The following is a 17500-nucleotide window of genomic DNA, read 5'->3' on the forward strand; positions in this document are numbered from 1 at the left end:
AAGACCTCCCTAAACACACACACACACACACACACACACACACACACATCACATTACTCAGACATCATGTCAGATTTACTCATAAATGTCTCGTTGCTGCCCTCTACTGTTTCATTCACAAAATACAGCTACTGTTTTATAGTTTTTATAGTTAAAGTAATTTGTTTTATTATATATAATGTCACACACACACACACACATATATATATATATATATATACATATAAAATACAAATATATAAATATTATAATTTTATATAATTGTATTAATTATATGCATTTTGACCTACTACGGACATTTTCAGTTATTCCTCTTTCCACACACTTTAAACCCTCTCAAATGAACAGAGCTGGTGTCTGAAGATGTCCTCACCCCTCGGTGTTCTCCTCTCTCGCCCTGATTCTGATTAAAGCGCATCCGTCCATTACTGTACATGTGAACATTACCTGGAAGAAACACAGTCCTGGCTTTATTCAGAGCCTCAGGGATTTCTCCATTAACTTCATCTTGTTCTTCAAAGCTTATGAAAATCATCAAATATGCATCCGAGTCATATTTCTTCCCAAAATCTAAAGTTCAAAATAAGGAATTATGTTTCTGCTAAGAGAAAATAATAATGTTGTGTTTGACAGAAAAACTAAAACAGTAATGCATGGAAGCTTGTTACCGCCACAGAATAAAGAACTAACAACTAAATAAATAAATAAAAAAGACTTTTTTTCCTCACAACTGCAAGTTTATATCTTTAAAAAAAAAATCTGAGTCTACATCTTGTAATTCTCAGAATTACAATAAAAAATATAAATAGAATTGCAAGAACAAAAAAATTTAAAAAATGTTTTAATGCTTCCATAGCAATGAAATATTTTAATGAAAATGTCACGAAAAAAAAAAGTTATTCATGCAAAACATAATTTATTTATTTTTCTTTTGATCTAAAGTTAAAAACATGGAATTATGTTTTTGGGAATTATTATTTTTTTATTATGAAATATAATCAGAATTGCAAGAACAAAAAAAAAAAATACTTTTATTAATTTTTTTAATTCTTCCACAGTAATGAAATATTTTTATGAAAATGTCACAATGCAAAAAAAAAGTTACTCATGCAAAACATAATTTCTTTATTTTTCTTTTGATTTTGGGTGAACTTCTGAATGCACAACGCAGCCAGTAAATGTTTTTTTATTACCCAAGATGCCCTTCGGCCTCACAAACACAGGCTCAGACTCACTAGAAGGGAATCCTCCTCCGAAGAACATGTTGAAGAGATCTTCAGGTGAAATATCGGCTTCGAACTGTGTGTCGTTGGTCTGGCTGGATCGACCCGAGCCGAGCTGATCGTACTGCCGTCTCTTCTCCACATTCGACAGAACTGCGTACGCGTTTCCTATCGCTGCAGCACACAACCACAGTCACACAGCAAATATAGGACACTATCTAACTCTTTAATTCAGTTTATTACAGACAGACTTTAATGCAAGCAAATCAAGCATATGGCATATACCTTTAAACGCCTCTGTGGCCCCTGGAGCGTGATTCTTATCAGGGTGAAACTTTAACGCCAGCTTCCTGTAGGCTTTCTTAAGATCGTCTTCCGAAGCATCTTTCTGCACGCCGAGAGTCTCGTAGTAGCTCTTACACTGCTTTATTCTGCCGAAGCAAAAACAGCACAACCTCCTTATTAAATAGAGCTGAAGTAAAATAATTGCATTAGATTAAGAACTTAAAAATGTTCAATTACCTAAAAATTATTAATCTGAAATACATGAAAGCTAAATCTGAAAAAATAAAAAAGACAGCACATTGCTAAATCACTAAAACTTAAATTAAAATGCAATCTTACATTTTTTTTTATTATTATTAATACATATCTTAATAATATATAAATAATAGTACAATAACACTGATGTGAGTTTTATGAAATAAATGTTCAAGTACTAAATTAAAGAAAATAGAAAAGAAAATGTTAAAATAAAAGCTAAATCTTAATATTTATAAACACTATAATAGTACATAAATTATATTAAAATAACACTAATTTAGATCTTTTGGAATAATATGTTTAATTTGTTTAACTTTAATTTAAAAAAATTACTAAATAGAAATGACAAATGCACATAAGAAAAATTACTTAAAATTTTAAAAGAAAGAATTAAAGCTTAATAGAAATATATAATAAATAAATAAACAAATAGAAATGACATATGGACATAAAAAATTATTAAAACCTAAACTACATTAAAAACAAAAGCGGAAAATTATAAAAATGACAAAAGCACGACAAAATTACTAAAACCTAGTAAAAAAAAAAATCTGAAAACATAAATATAGAAACTAATTCAAATGTTAATGAATACTATAAAAGTATATAAATAAAAGTCAAAAACACACTGATTTGGATCGTATGGAATGATATCTGTCGAGGTCTATATATTTAAGGTATGACTAGCATAAGTGGACTTAACACAGAAAACAGGGTAAAAATAAAACACTACGAACACAGAATATGATTTCTTGAAGAACTAGCAGCAGAAGGATGTTTAGTCAAACAGAAGCTAAAGTAAGAACACTGTAGGCACCTCCTGACGGCCTCGGCCTGCTCCGCTGTGTAGGGTTTACTGGAGTCATTACTGCTGACCTCTGACCTGCGCTGACCAGCTTCTGTGCCATCAGTGGCTCTCTGAGACGACACCTCGCCGTTCTGCTCCAGAGACGCCAGCAGCTCTGAGAATCAGCCCAGAGTCAGGAGGAAAACACGGCAAATCAACACACCTCGTCTGAGAGACAGCGCCACTGATCACTACATAGACAACATCGTTTCTGGGAACATGCAACCTTTCTAGGGTGTCATACAAATGAGCAGCCTACTTAAAGAAACAGTTCATCCAAACATTTACATTTGTGTAGTGTTTAATCACTGAAATCAGATTTATTCTTCAGGTTTGTAGAAATGTAGCATTGCACAAGTGTCTCATCAATGGGTGCTCTGCAGTGAATGGGTGCCGTCAGAATGAGAGTCTGATAAAAACATCACAATAATCCACAGCACTCCAGTCCATCAGTGAACATCTGGAGAAGACAAAAGATGAAACAAATCCAGCATTAAGATGATTTTAACTCAAATAATCCATAATAACACTTCCTCCAGTGAACAAGTGTTCTGGTCTGAATCAGGAGAGAAATCTGCACAGATCAAGCAGCGTTTAAACAGATCTAAACTAATCTGTGAGAGACAACAGCAGATGCACTTGTTCACTGGAGGAAGTCTTATTATGGATTATTTGAGTTAAAATCATCTTAATGCTGGATGTGTTTCATCTTTTGTCTTCTCCAGATGTTCACTGATGGACTGGAGTGCTGTGGATTATTGTGATGTTTTTATCAGACTCTCATTCTGACGGCACCCATTCACTGCAGAGCATCCATTGATGAGACACTGATGCAATGCTGCATTTCTACAAACCTGATGAAGAAACAAACTCATCCTCATCTCAGATGAACTGAGGGTGAACACATTTCAGCAAATTATCATTTTTGTTTGAACTATTCCAGCAACACTTAAAGATCGCCTATTGGCTGTTTCTCATAACCTAGTGAGTTCCCTACATAGAACGCAACTATATGAACATGCAGCACTACTGAGAGTCTGGCATGCTGACCCAATCAACATTAATGGTCAACAGTTTCAGCACGTGCACGCCTGGCCCTAATATCGCTGTCTAACCAGCCAGCTCACTGGGATTTGAGACACAGCCAGATTAACACCTGAATGCAATAATGCTGTTAATGCAATAGTTACATCATCATCAAAGGCAGAAGCAGCACACACACACACACACACACAAACACACACACACACACTAAACAATCACATCTCTGTGTTTAAAACAGAACGGCAGGCTCAAGCAGCACGAGATTTCCACGCGTAACGAGCGCAGATATAACACAAAACTGCGCGTTTCGCCAGAATATAAGAACTCCGTGAGCAGCAAATACGATCCAGTATGAGCCCTGTAGGAGGGTAACCTCAGGCCTCGATCTGCCCGGGATCAGTGCGCTCACCCTGGGCTCTGCGCGTCGGGAAAAGCCGCTGCGCTTTCTCCAGGAACCTGCGCGCTCTCTCCGGCTGCGCGTCCTCGAGCGCTCCGAGCGCGATCTCGATGCAGCGCTCCGCTTCATCCCGGTTCACCTCCATCACTGAGCGACTCAGAAACACCGGATGATTTAATAAACACACGGAGGGCGCACCATCGAGCCGCGAATGTTGAGTAAGAGTCTCCTGAGAAACGCAGAGGCGCGTGCTTCCTCCAGGTGGCGCTCGCCGGCCCACAGCGCAGCTCTCCATTCAAATCTCGCGAGGGGGTTTATTTTGTTAGCAACATTCATTGGTAAAAAGTATACATATTTAAAATAATCTATACCTGGCATCCCTGATAGCACGCGCAGGCCTCACGTCTATATGACGTCTGCGAGGAGTGTTTTTAAAGTGTTTGCTCATATGCAATATGTCTAAAGAACGTTTCCTGTCAGATGTCAAATAGACGTTTAGAAGATGTTTATGATGTAAAACTGACATCTTAAAGACGTCTAGCAGATGCTTTCCAGATGAAGCGATGTTTAACAGACGTATCTGGCGCACACTGAAATTTGCTCCAGCACTGTGAGATTAGGTCATCACACGCGGCTGCAATTGGCTCATCCGATCACCGCGGGAAAATGTAACAGGTGCCACGTGACCGTTCTCCAGCAGCCGGGTTATTGTTACACAAATGTATCGATGTTTCAGACCTTTTTCACTCTTGTGGGAAAATCTACTCTTTGGCTTTACTGACTATTCTGAGCAAGAGGAACACTGCTTTTACATTTAAATTTATTCATTTAGCAGACGCTTTTATCCAAAGCCACTTACAAATAAGGACAATGGAAGCAATCAAAAACAACAAAAGAGCAATGATATATAAGTGCTATAACAAGTCTCAGTTAGCTTGACACAGTACACGTAGCAAGGGCTTTTAAATAATATAATAAAAATAAAACGGATAGAATAGAGCAAGCCACGTGTAAGAGTTTTTTTTTATATAATTGTATAATAAATGAAAAGAAAATAGAATACAAAAAGATTAGAAAGGACGTTAGATTTTTTTTAAATTGATTAATTTACTTTAGTTCACATTCAGAAGTGTTTACCAATAAGAAACCCAATTTGATAGTTTTGTTGACATATATATTTGAATAGGAAAGCTGTAAGAACTTAAACTTCATAATATATTTGTTAGATTTTTATATATATGTATAAACGTATGTATCTTTGTTTTGAACTTTAATAGCCTACTTCCTCCCAATGGCAACTTTTATTTGTTGTCATTTGACTATTTATTTTCTTATTTCTATTTCCTTTCATTTTTAATATCGTTTCTTTATATTGCTCTTTGAATAACAATAATAAAAAAACAGAATGGCATACACACATACCACATAGTACGCTAAAAATATAAAAATAAATATATAATATGTATGAAAATGACAGTTTATGCTTTATTTGGATTTATTTTCTAAGTGTTATTTAACATTATTGTTTATTCAACTATTTTCCGTTTTATTTATTTATTTATTTTTTACTTCATTTATATTATGTTTATATATGCCTTTCTGATGAATGGTCAGAATCATGGCAATAATTGTACCTGGCCAATCAGAGACAGAGTCTGAGCTATTAACCCCGCCCATTTTATACTCCAGGGGCCTGTTTCATAAAACAAGTTTACCAAATAAGCCAGGTTTATTTCAGTTAGTCTGACTTATTGTCAGCTGATTTGGTTCAAAATAAGTCAGACTAACTGAAATAAGCCTGGTTTATTTGATAAACCTGTTTTATTGAACAGGCCCCAGGTTTCATACCAACACTTCACCATCTTTTTAAATTAATAACAGTCTCAGCAGGCGAGGAATGATGACATGTCCAAAATCAGCACCAAATACACGGTGGCATTAAAATACCAGGATTTTCAGAAACTGTATTCTAAATCTATATAACACAACATATATAATTCCCTCTTCTCATCATATAGAATTATTGGTTAGGATAATTTTATCTATATACTGAAGGCTACAGGAAGTAAGAATCAATATGCATTAGACAAACTAAAAATAGTTATAATCTGTCATCACGCATGATGCTGGGATCATATATTTGATAGCACATAAATGCATGTACATTTTCATATAAATGACTCGTATCAGGTGATTGATTATCTGTCTTTCTTAAAACGCACAGTAGATGGCGCTCTAGTTCAACTATAGAGAGGACGCAAAGATGAATAAATCCACCAACCTGTTGCATTGAAATGCTGGTGAAATAGCTAGTGTGGATGAACAGACTGTGTGAAGCTATTAACACTATTAACTCTTTAATTGTAGGTCTTAATTCTAGACACCCTGTCTGAGTGTTTGATACATGCATAATCTTTTCTTCCTTATTGTTTTATACAATATATAGTGGAGAAGGCACGCTCAACTCCCAAGTCATTTAATAAGTGCGAGTAATAAAGAAGATATCCAAAGGTAATTTTATATAATTCATTAACATTAGCTGCTCTCACTCAAATGTTTAGATATAAACTGATGGCCAAAAGTTTGGAATATATATTTTTTTAAAGGCGGCATTTATTTGATCAAAAATACTGTAAAATAGTAAAATATTATTCTAATGTAAAACAGCTGTTTTCTGTGTGAATCTGTGTTAAAGTGTAATTTATTTCTGTGATGCTCCGCTGTATTTTCAGCATCATTCCTCCAGTCTTCAGTGTCACATGATCTTCAGAAATGAGAATAATATGATGATTTACTGCTCAAGAAACATTTCTGATTATTATCAGTGTTGAAAACACTTAATATTTTTGAGGAAACTGTGATGCATTTTATTTTTCAGGATTCACAGATGAACAGAAAGTTCAAAAGAACAGCATTTATTTAAAATAGAAATCTTTTGTAATATTATAAATGTCTTTACTTTCACTTTTGATCAATTTAATGCGTCATTGATGTATAAAAGTACACCTTTTCCTTTATTACCATTTTTAATGGTATTTACCCCAAACATTTGAATGGTAGTGTATCACAGTTTTCATAATTATATTTATATGCACAAATTGATATAAATAAATCCAATATGGCAATGTGAATGAGTGTGTTTCACGTGTGTGTGTGATGGTGAAATGAGAGCAAAGGTTTGAATGATATCACTCAACATCGTGCCATGCCAATCTCAAAATCATTATCTGGACGGACTATATCTTCTTCATATCAGTTTATCATGATGTCATATAGTGTGACATATGTAGAAAGTTCAATAAAGTTTTAAAAAGAACTTTTAACTCCCACAAACATTTCCCGATGTTTATGAAAATGTCAAATTATGATTTGGAAAAGAGAATAATGTATCTCAAAGCACAGATCAGTCTTCAGACGCCTGAGGAATGTCTCACAAACATGAGAAAATAGAGACTGATGCACTGATTGAGAATTACAGTTAATTAATACTGTTGTCTTACAGACTAACTTATCAATGCAGAGTAATGCCTTTATTTACCAGTAGAGCTACTCAGACTGCATGAGCCTTTCTCCCTCTTTATTTTAGCAATATATAATACAATTTATAAACATGAGTTGTTCTCACTTTCATTTGACCAACATTCAAGAGCACTTTATCAAAGCAAAACAACAATTCACATCATTTAAAGCAATTCATCTTCAGTCAAAGTAATAGTTTTAAAATACTTAAGAAATAAAAATAAATAAAAACAAAATTAAATAATTATAAGAAAATATAATTTTGTATTTATATTTAAAATAAAGTTGATTTATAAATAAATATATATATTATATATAATATTATAAATATCTCGGTGCTAAATAAATCAGTGAATCAATTTTGAAACAGCGCATTTTTATGAACAGTCTGTATAAAACGATTCACTAAAATTAAGTAGTTTTTGATTGAATATTTATTATTATTATTATTATTATTATTATTATTAACATTTGTTTGATAACATCCACGCTTGTCCAGATAATTTATTTAAAGTAATTAATTCATTCATTTAACTCGCCTTCAGAAATGAACTCTTTTTATTCAAGGAACAGATTTTATTCATACAATACATTATATAAAGTCCCTTAATTAAAAGAGGTTATTTCTGACTCTGCAAAGCAAGGGAACCTCTGAGGTAACTGTAGTTCAGCTCACTAAATGCAGTATATTTCCTGTCCTGTTATCAGTGTATCAATGTTTTGCGTAATTTAAGATGCAATATAACGTGATCATCCAAGAACAAATATGAAAACAATAAGGCGTGTAATGATGAAATAGTGCTGAGTGCAAAGCCAGCGGGAGCGCGCGGTGATTGGCTGCAGCGGAGAAACTCCTCGCCGGTGGGGTGAGCGGAGCTGCCGTATAAATGCACCGGCTCCGGTTTGGTTTGGTTGTACGGGGATGCTGGAGTGAATGAGTGAGCTAGAAACATCAGACGAGCCTCAGCCAATCCGAACGCTCGCTTTTAGGAGGCATCGAACTATCTAGCCACTCAGAGCGCAGTATTTCTGTCGTTCGCATCACCGGCAGCTGTTTGAGTTTCACGCGTTCTTGTGTTTCTCTGATCTGACGCAGCGTATTTCTCTCCGCGGGTCACCGTGCGCTCAGTACGCAGCATCAGTCCGGTGAGTGTTGCTTCCTAACAAACGCGGCTGCTCTGATGCGTCACGCGGATGTGACCCACTTTACCCTCGCTTTGCTTCTGCTGTATCCTGTATTCTGTGTTTTACAATAACAGAAGCTTGTGTCAGCAGAGCTCATCATGCCTGACAGGGACATCAAATCTGCAATCCGGCACCCCGAGACAGTGGAGGACGTGTTTGATCACACCTATAAAGAGAAAGAAGGGCCCAAGCCTCCCATCGTCATAGTGTGGAGAAATGTGATTCTGATGGGTGTACTGCACGTTGGAGCTCTGTATGGACTCCTCCTGTTTCCATCCGCCCGTGTTCTCACGTGGATCTGGTGTAAGTATCATATCATATTCAGGGGCATGTGTTTAGAGTTTTGGGGGACCCTCGGTAGACATCACGTGAGGTCTGGGGGTGTGGTGTTAAGAATTGTGCTATAAAAACACCTACTAGTTCTAAACTTTGGTAAGTTAACACTTTACATTAAGGTTCATTAGTAAACTTGATCTTATGTTAATTTCAACATTTACTAAATCAGAACTTGTGCTTGGTAAAGGAACACCCACTTTAAAAAAGAGAGGAAAAAAAAGTTAAAGTTAAAGAGTTAAAGAGTTGAGTTTTACCGTTTTCGAATACATTCAGCCGATCTCCGTGTCTGGCGATAATACTTTTAGCTTAGCTTAGCATAGATCATTGTTTCTGATTAGACCGTAAGCATCTCGCTCGAAAATGACCAAAGAGTTTAAATTTAAAACTTAACTCTTCTGTAGTAACACTGTGTACTGAGACCGACGGAAAATTATAAGTTGCGATTTTCTAGGATTTTTTTAATTAAAAAAAAAGTCAGAATTGCGAGTTAATATTGCGAATTATAAAGTCAGAATTGTGAGTTAATATCTAGAGTTATAAAGTCAGAATTGTGAGTTTATATCGCAAGTTATAAAGTCAGAATTGTGAGTTAATATCTAGAGTTATAAAGTCAGAATTGCGTGTTATTAACCAGCAATTCAGAGAAAAAAGTCAGAATTGCGAGTTAATATCGCAAGTTATACGGTCAGAATTGCGAGTTTTTATTTTGAGTTATAAACTCAGAATTGCATGTTATAAACCAGCAATTCTGAGGAAAAAAGTCAGTATTGCAAGTTAATATCGCGAGTTATAAAGTCAGAATTGCGAGTTAATATCGCAAGTTATAAAGTCAGAATTGCAAGTTTTTATTATGAGTTATAAAGTCAGAATTGTGTATTATAAACCAGCAATTCTGAGGAAAAAAGTCAGTATTGCAAGTTAATATTGCAAGTTAAAAAAGTCAGAATTGCGAGTTAATATCGCGAGTTTTAAAGTCAGAATTGCGAGTTAATATCGCGAGTTATAAAGTCAGAATTGCATATTATTAACCAGCAATTCAGATAAAAATAGTCAGTATTGTAAGTTTAAATTGCGAGTTATAAAGTCAGAATTCTGACATATAAATTCCGAGAAAAAAAGTCAGAATTGCGAGTTAATATCGCGAGTTATAAAGTCAGAATTGCGAGTTGATATCGCAAGTTATAAAGGCAGAATTGCATGTTTTTATTTTGAGTTATAAAGTCAGAATTGCGTGTTATAAACCAGCAATTATGAGTAAAAAGTCAGTATTGCAAGGTAATATCGCAAGTTAAAAAGTCAGAATTGTGAGTTAATATCGCGAGTTATAAAGTCAGAATTGCGAGTTGATATCGCAAGTTATAAAGGCAGAATTGCATGTTTTTATTTTGAGTTATAAAGTCAGAATTGCGTGTTATAAACCAGCAATTATGAGTAAAAAGTCAGTATTGCAAGGTAATATCGCAAGTTAAAAAGTCAGAATTGTGAGTTAATATCACGAGTTATAAAGTCAGAATTGTGAGTTAATATCACGAGTTATAAAGTCAGAATTGCGAGTTAATATCGCAAGTTATAAAGGCAGAATTGCATGTTTTTATTTTGAGTTATAAAGTCAGAATTGCGTGTTATAAACCAGCAATTCTGAGTAAAAAAGTCAGTATTGCAAGTTTAAACTGCGAGTTATAAAGTCAGAATTCTGACAATCTGATAATCTCGCAATTCCGAGAAAAAAGTCAGAATTGCGAATTTTTATATTGCGAGTTATAAAGTCATAATTGCGAGATATAAAGTCAGAATTGCAAAGTCGAAATTCTGCGAGAATTATTACTCGCAATTCTGATTTTCTTTTTTTCTCTTAAAACTGAGAGTTCATATCTCGCAATTCTGAGAAAAAAGTCTGAATTGTGAGATAAAAAGTCGCAATTACCTTGTTTTATTTTTTTAATCAGTGGCGGAAACTGTCTTCCATAGAATAGAGACCTGGGCCATCAAGATCCAAATAAAGGGTTGTGAAGGTGCACACTAGCTTTGCGTTATTTACATTTAAATTGAATCTTCTGCAATCTCATTTTGAAATGTTCTAATGCACACAATTAGTCCCAATGAATGGCAAGAGCTCATTATATTTGTGCAAAGTAAATTACAGATTTTCACTCACTCTCTATTCGTTTAAAAACAATTAGGCATTAAGCTTATATTGTACAACTGGTTTACTTTACCAATTATTAAAAATGTTTTTCGAGAGCATCTAGTGTACCTAGTGCTCATATTTGCTTAAAAATGCATTAAAATAAGTTAAAAGATCGCTAAATACCATTTATGTGCATTAAAGTTTGAAGTTGTGCTTTGTGGGTTTAAGTAGCTCCAATAAAGTGATTTCCAGCAGTTGATAATGGATTTGCGTATTTTGTGTTTTGCAGTTTTGGCATGTTTCGTGTTCAGTGCTCTGGGCGTCACCGCCGGCGCTCACCGGCTCTGGAGCCACAGATCATATAAAGCATCATTACCTCTCCGGATCTTTCTCGCCTTCGCAAACTCCATGGCCTTCCAGGTAATCTGAAGGAATACTCTTTCATGATTGCATACGTCAGTATAGAGTATATTTAAAAAATAAAATAATTTCAGTTTAACGTTCATTTTATCTGAAGAAATGTTTTTCTTAGTTTTAGTATACGTTAACAACCCATTCGACTGTTAGTGAAATTGTAGAAGTTGTAAAAAGTGGTTAATCCCTTTCTATTAGGTTGGTTATTTATGCATTTGATTGTCATTTCTGTGTGTTCGCTGCTTCACAAAAAATAAATGTAGATCTTCGATTGGAAGATTTTAATGGAAGTTCGTTTCTGCCATTGAATAAAAAATAAAAAGGTGATTGCAACTTTTTAACACACAATTTTTAGAAGTCACACTTATAATGAGTTATAAAGTCAGAATTGTGAGAAACTCGCAATTGTAAGAAAATAGTGTTTTGTTTTAAGTTCGTATCGCACAATTCTCAGAAAAGAAGTCAGAGTTGCTAGGAAAAACTTGCCATTGCGAGAAAAAAAACTCAAAAGAATTGCAATTACCTTTTTTATTTTGGGTTGAAACGGGGTTTCGTAGATTTTTGTGTCAAAGATGTAGTGTTTAGTTTGTGCACAACTAGTGGCACAAAGCAGAATTGCAGTCGTTTTTTTTCTTTTGATTAGAAGTCTATAAATGGCACACTTCTCCTGCTCTCTCTGTAGAATGATATTTTCGAATGGTCTCGTGATCACCGCGTTCACCACAAATACTCCGAGACGGACGCTGACCCTCACAACGCTGTGCGAGGCTTCTTCTTCTCTCACATCGGCTGGCTGCTGGTCCGCAAGCATCCGGACGTCATCGAGAAGGGACACAAGCTGGAGCTCGGAGACCTGAAGGCCGATAAAGTCGTCATGTTCCAGAGGAGGCAAGTCTGAAATCAGTTCATATGCGACCCTGGACCACAAAACCAAGTCATAAGTCTCAATTTTTCCGAAATTGAGATCAATACATGATCGGAAAGCTGTATAAATATGGTTATTATTGATGTATGGTTTGTTAGGATCAGACAAAATTTGGCTGAGATAATCTGGAATCTGATGGTGCAAAAAAATCATCTTTAAAGTTGTCCAAATTAATTCTTAGCAATGCATATTAGTAATCAAAAAATATGTTTTGATATATTTATGGTAGTAAATTGACAAAATATCTTCATGGAACATGATCTTAATTTAATATCCTAATGATTTTTGGTCAATAATTTTGACCCATACAATGTATTGTTGGCTATTGCTACAAAAAAAACCCCGAGACTTAAAACTGCTTTTGTGCTGCAGAGACACAGATGTGTCAATCAGAATGAATAAACTGTTTTAACTGAGTTTGATTGAACCGTCTCAGGTTCTACAAGTCGTCTGTTCTGCTGATGTGCTTCTTCATGCCGACGGTCGTGCCGTGGTACTTTTGGGGCGAGTCTCTGTGGGTGGCGTATTTCGTCCCTGCCCTCCTCAGATACGCTCTTGTGCTCAACGCCACCTGGCTGGTCAACAGCGCCGCGCACATGTGGGGAAACCGGCCCTACGACGTCAAAATCAACCCCCGGGAGAACCGATTCGTGGCCTTCAGCGCTATAGGTACGTCTGAGATACAGCAAGGGTCAGATCAGGCTTTTACACCCTGCAGCATCAACACAACTCTAGAACTGCTGATGAGACGGAGCTGAGCAGAGTTTAACTTGAACTACCAATGAGTTCACAAAAAAATATATGTTCAAGGAGCTGAAAGGTATTTTTGGGATGGTTAAGCACACATATTGCTATACGAGTTTTGAACGTATAGGAAATCAACCATCGTCTTGCACTTATGCATTTGTTTGTTTCTTGTGACGTGATAGGACCGTTTTTGATCGTATTGTGATTAGTTGAGCACAAATAAATTCTCTCTCTCTTGACCTTGAGTTTGCAGTAATGCAAAACATTGTTATTGTAATTTATTTTTATTTATTGAAAAATACAAAGAAAAATTATAATAAAAATGTAACTAATTATATTTTTTTGGGGGGGGGGGGATGACCTTAATTTACAAGTAATTTACAACTAAAATCAAAAATTTTATAAAAACTGAATTTTTGTTATGAAAAATAATTTATTATATATATATATACACACACACACACACACACACACACTATAAATTATATTTAGTTGAAATATATATATATATATAATTACTAAATATTAGAAACTATATGTATATTATATTTAGAATATATATTTTTGAAATATAAAAAGGTATGTATTTAGGAAAAATGGAAATGTGCTTAATAAATGCTTAACTGGCTAAATATAATTTAACAGAATTATATCATTTATTCTATCATTCTCTCTCTCTCTAGAAATACAATAAATATATAAAAATTTAGAGTATTGTTTTGATATATAATAATAAATAATTATATTTAAACCATTTAAAAGTATTAATATAAAAATTATTTCTTATAGTTTGCATTTGCATGGATTGATGAATTCTCCTGTTTTCATTTCTCAGGTGAAGGCTTTCATAACTATCACCACACGTTTCCCTTCGACTACGCCACCAGTGAGTTCGGCTGCAAGCTCAACCTGACCACCTGCTTTATAGACCTCATGTGTTTCCTGGGTCTGGCCCGAGAGCCCAAGCGTGTGTCCCGAGAGGCCGTGCTCGCTCGAGCCCAGCGCACCGGAGACAGCAGTCACAGGAGTGGCTAACCACCGCCGTCCGTTCATCCCAACGAAGTGCACACCGGAAAACATAAGGACGTCTGCTCCTCCGGTGACGGGGAGTTTCGACGCTGCTTCCGCTCTACCTTCACGTCAGATGACAAATGTTGTGTTTCCCAGTCTAGCCTGTGAAGCTTTAATACGGGGATCTGACCTGTTTGTGTAGCTCTTATTCCGGCTTCCTTTTCTCGACAGCAGCTGTAGATATTTTCGAGTCCAGTCTGAGCTCACGTAGCTGACGTGACGTTCACTCAATGCAGTGCCCAAAAACCCTGTAGCCCTCCCGGCCCTTTATTGTGCGCATCTTACCAAATCTAACAGTGCAGTTGGATAGAAATTAACTAAGATGCACTTCTATTTAATATTGAACAGATGCACCTTAACTGCATTCGGACTACATAGAGTTCAGATGCAGACGTAGTTGAAAATTTCATAATATTGCCAATCTATTTTGTTGCCATACTTGCACAAATGGTTCATTCGGAGAATTGCGTGAATAGTTTGGAATCTGTAGGGATGATTTGTGATTTATATATTTTTGGGGTGAATTTTTGACCATGGCACAAATGCGACAGACAGCTGTGAAACATGAGTTCAATTTAATGTCTAATCTGTAACCACACTTACTTGAGTAACACTGAATTACATTTAACAGAGAAGGAATCTGTCGCTGGATTGAATGGTTGAGGTTGTGTGAGAATGACGGCGTGCATTGATTCCTGATAGAATGTGGAGTTTGGTTTTGTATTGTAATGGTGCAACACCATGCTTATCTCTTTAATGTTTTCATCTTATAAATACGCCTGTGAGCATGCTGTGTTAATACAGAACTCTTTTTTACTGCAGAATAATACAGACAGATGAACCTGTGGATTCACAGTAATTATAATAATTAATTTGTGTTATGAAGCCAAAAGCCATTGTGTTGCATGCAATCCGAATTGGTGCAAACTGAGGTTTTTTGCTCTTTTTCACCTGTATGTTTAATCAAACATAATGTATTTTCAGAGTGCTATTTTTCCATGTTTGGATTTCATGTTCACAAGTTGCTTGTAATTAAACTGTTTGGTAACTTTAAAAGTATTTGGATTGAGTTCTTTGAAGACTTTATACTGTATATTTCTCTCAGCCGGGACACAGATCGCCTTATTTCTGACACTTGTGAGTCAAGATGCCAAAAATGCAGTTGTGATATTTCTCATGCTGCTTGGAAGAAGCCTTCGCCTCTTAAAACTAAAGTGATGTTCCTGTTAGAGATAACAGTCAGTATAAACACTTGTTTAGTTATCATTTACTAGAAATAAAGTCTCAAGCAAAGATCTTGAGTGTTCTGCACTTCATTTCTGCCACTTTTCTCAGTTCTGGGACATTTTAATATAATTTAAGCACCTCTTCTTGAATCCTTTAAACCTATATCACAATTTATATCATGCAATTCTGAGAAAAAAAAATCAAAATTGCTAGATCAACAGCCCTGATTGGAATGTTTTCCTGCTGTTAAAGACGGTGCATTTTTTGCACAGCTCATAATCATGAACTTCATGTCTGTACTTGTGTCCGATTCTCTCTGGAAGGTTCTCTCTGTTTTTGTCAGAAGCAGCGTTATTATTGGCCGCTGAGTCGTTACGTCATCACGGGGGAAGGTTACAGGAGTTCACAAACGTCGCCGGAATGCCAACAGCAGATCAGCGGCAGCCAATCAGCAGCGCCGTATGACCCCGCCGGACCAATCAGCGAGTGCCTCTGATGAACTTATACAACGGCGCCAAAATGAGACACTAACGGTCGCGGTTTCACAGGATCACATTCATTTAGAGTCTTTCGTGTGGAAACTGATCCGTTGTGTGTCACGTCATGACAAACAAACCCAGCGGCAACTAGTCAACTAGTAACGGTGGTTTTACTTAGTTAACCATGAATCAAAGTGCATTTTTTTACTGTTTCTGTCAAAACGCAACACAAAAGCACGAATATTACTGAATTTGATAATTTATATTTGTCTTCATGAATATTACATTCATATATCAATATTTTAAATACACAAATATTATTATAATAATACCATAATATTATTATTAGTTGTTATTTATTTCAAAAAAAGATGATCGGGCTCATAATTTACTAATAAATCAAATCGCGGATTTCATTATGAAATATATCCATGGAGTGAAGCGCATGTTGCTTTTAGGTTGATGAGGAATGTTTTCTCGCCCTCTACAGGATAAACTCAAAACCAAAAGAACTTCAAACTGAATTAAACCCTCATGTTCTGTTGAGATTGCCTCCAAATGTTTTTTCCTTCAAAATTAATACCAGGAGTGTTGGAAATAAATCTGTAAAGAAATAGCTGTTACACTGAGCACTTATGAAAGTGGTGTATATTTTTCTCCAAGTGTTTTCAAGCGTAAGAGCTCACAATGAACTGTTTTCTGATGCACACGGACACAAAACGGCAAGATTCAGAACCAGAACATGAACACGTCTTACCAGGTTAACTGTATTCAGTTTCTCTGCTCTGTTAAAGTACTGAAGAATCTCACAAAAGCTGGCCAGGTCATATTTCACCTCAAAATTAAATAAGACTATTTTTAGGAGCATTAATATTTTATGACAAATGTTTAATTTCGGGGTGAAATAAGACCTGGACACTTTCTCTCCAGGTTTCATCGCACTCACGTCCGCAGAATTCAGAGACATTCATGTGTTGAATTTACATGATAATTTACAATCATTGATCCTGCTTTTTTTAGTCCAACTGTTGCATTCAATTCAATGCAATTTATGCAATCATTCTTTATGACCACAAAGTCAATCTGCTCATGTAGAATCTCACAGTGAATTGAATGCAACACCTTACAGAGGAATTATTTTACAAATGATTTGCATTTTTAATTCAATGCAATGCAATTTATGACATAACTGCAAACAATTAAATAAGGAGTGCAATAATTTAAACAAATTGGTTCTGCTTGGCCCATTTTTAGGTACCGTAAACTTTTTTTTTACAATTATAAAGTTGAATCCCAAAATATACCTAAGAATTATTTAACAAATTGTACAAATTGGTTCATTTAATGCAACACAATGTATGCATTAACAATTATGCATGGCATTCTCGCTTTGACCTGAATGCAATAATTCACAC

General features: G+C 35.5%; 1 protein-coding gene and 1 pseudogene across 1 annotated transcript; one reads left to right on the top strand and one right to left on the bottom strand.

The window, feature by feature from the left end:
- Positions 1-4320, bottom strand: part of LOC132121738 (dnaJ homolog subfamily B member 12-like) — an 8762-nt pseudogene extending 4442 nt beyond the window's left edge.
- Positions 4321-8454: 4134 nt separating this feature from the next.
- On the top strand, positions 8455-15675 carry LOC132121737 (acyl-CoA desaturase-like). Its single transcript, XM_059531469.1, has 6 exons — positions 8455-8719; positions 8849-9061; positions 11512-11642; positions 12319-12524; positions 12998-13230; positions 14144-15675. The coding sequence occupies exons 2-6, from the start codon at positions 8857-8859 to the stop codon at positions 14341-14343; spliced, it is 975 nt and encodes a 324-aa protein (XP_059387452.1). The 5' UTR covers positions 8455-8719; positions 8849-8856; the 3' UTR covers positions 14344-15675.
- The last annotated feature ends 1825 nt before the right edge of the window (positions 15676-17500 follow it).

The sequence above is a fragment of the Carassius carassius genome, chromosome 39, assembly GCF_963082965.1.
Source record: "Carassius carassius chromosome 39, fCarCar2.1, whole genome shotgun sequence".
NCBI classification, from domain to species: Eukaryota; Metazoa; Chordata; class Actinopteri; order Cypriniformes; family Cyprinidae; genus Carassius; species Carassius carassius.

Coding starts and splice junctions, on each gene's coding strand:
- LOC132121737 (XM_059531469.1), top strand. CDS start 8,857: ATGCCTGACAGGGACATCAAATCTGCAATCCGGCACCCCGAGACAGTG. Junction 9,062..11,511: donor TGTTCTCACGTGGATCTGGT/GTAAGTATCATA, acceptor TGTGTTTTGCAG/TTTTGGCATGTTTCGTGTTC. Junction 11,643..12,318: donor CAAACTCCATGGCCTTCCAG/GTAATCTGAAGG, acceptor CTCTCTCTGTAG/AATGATATTTTCGAATGGTC.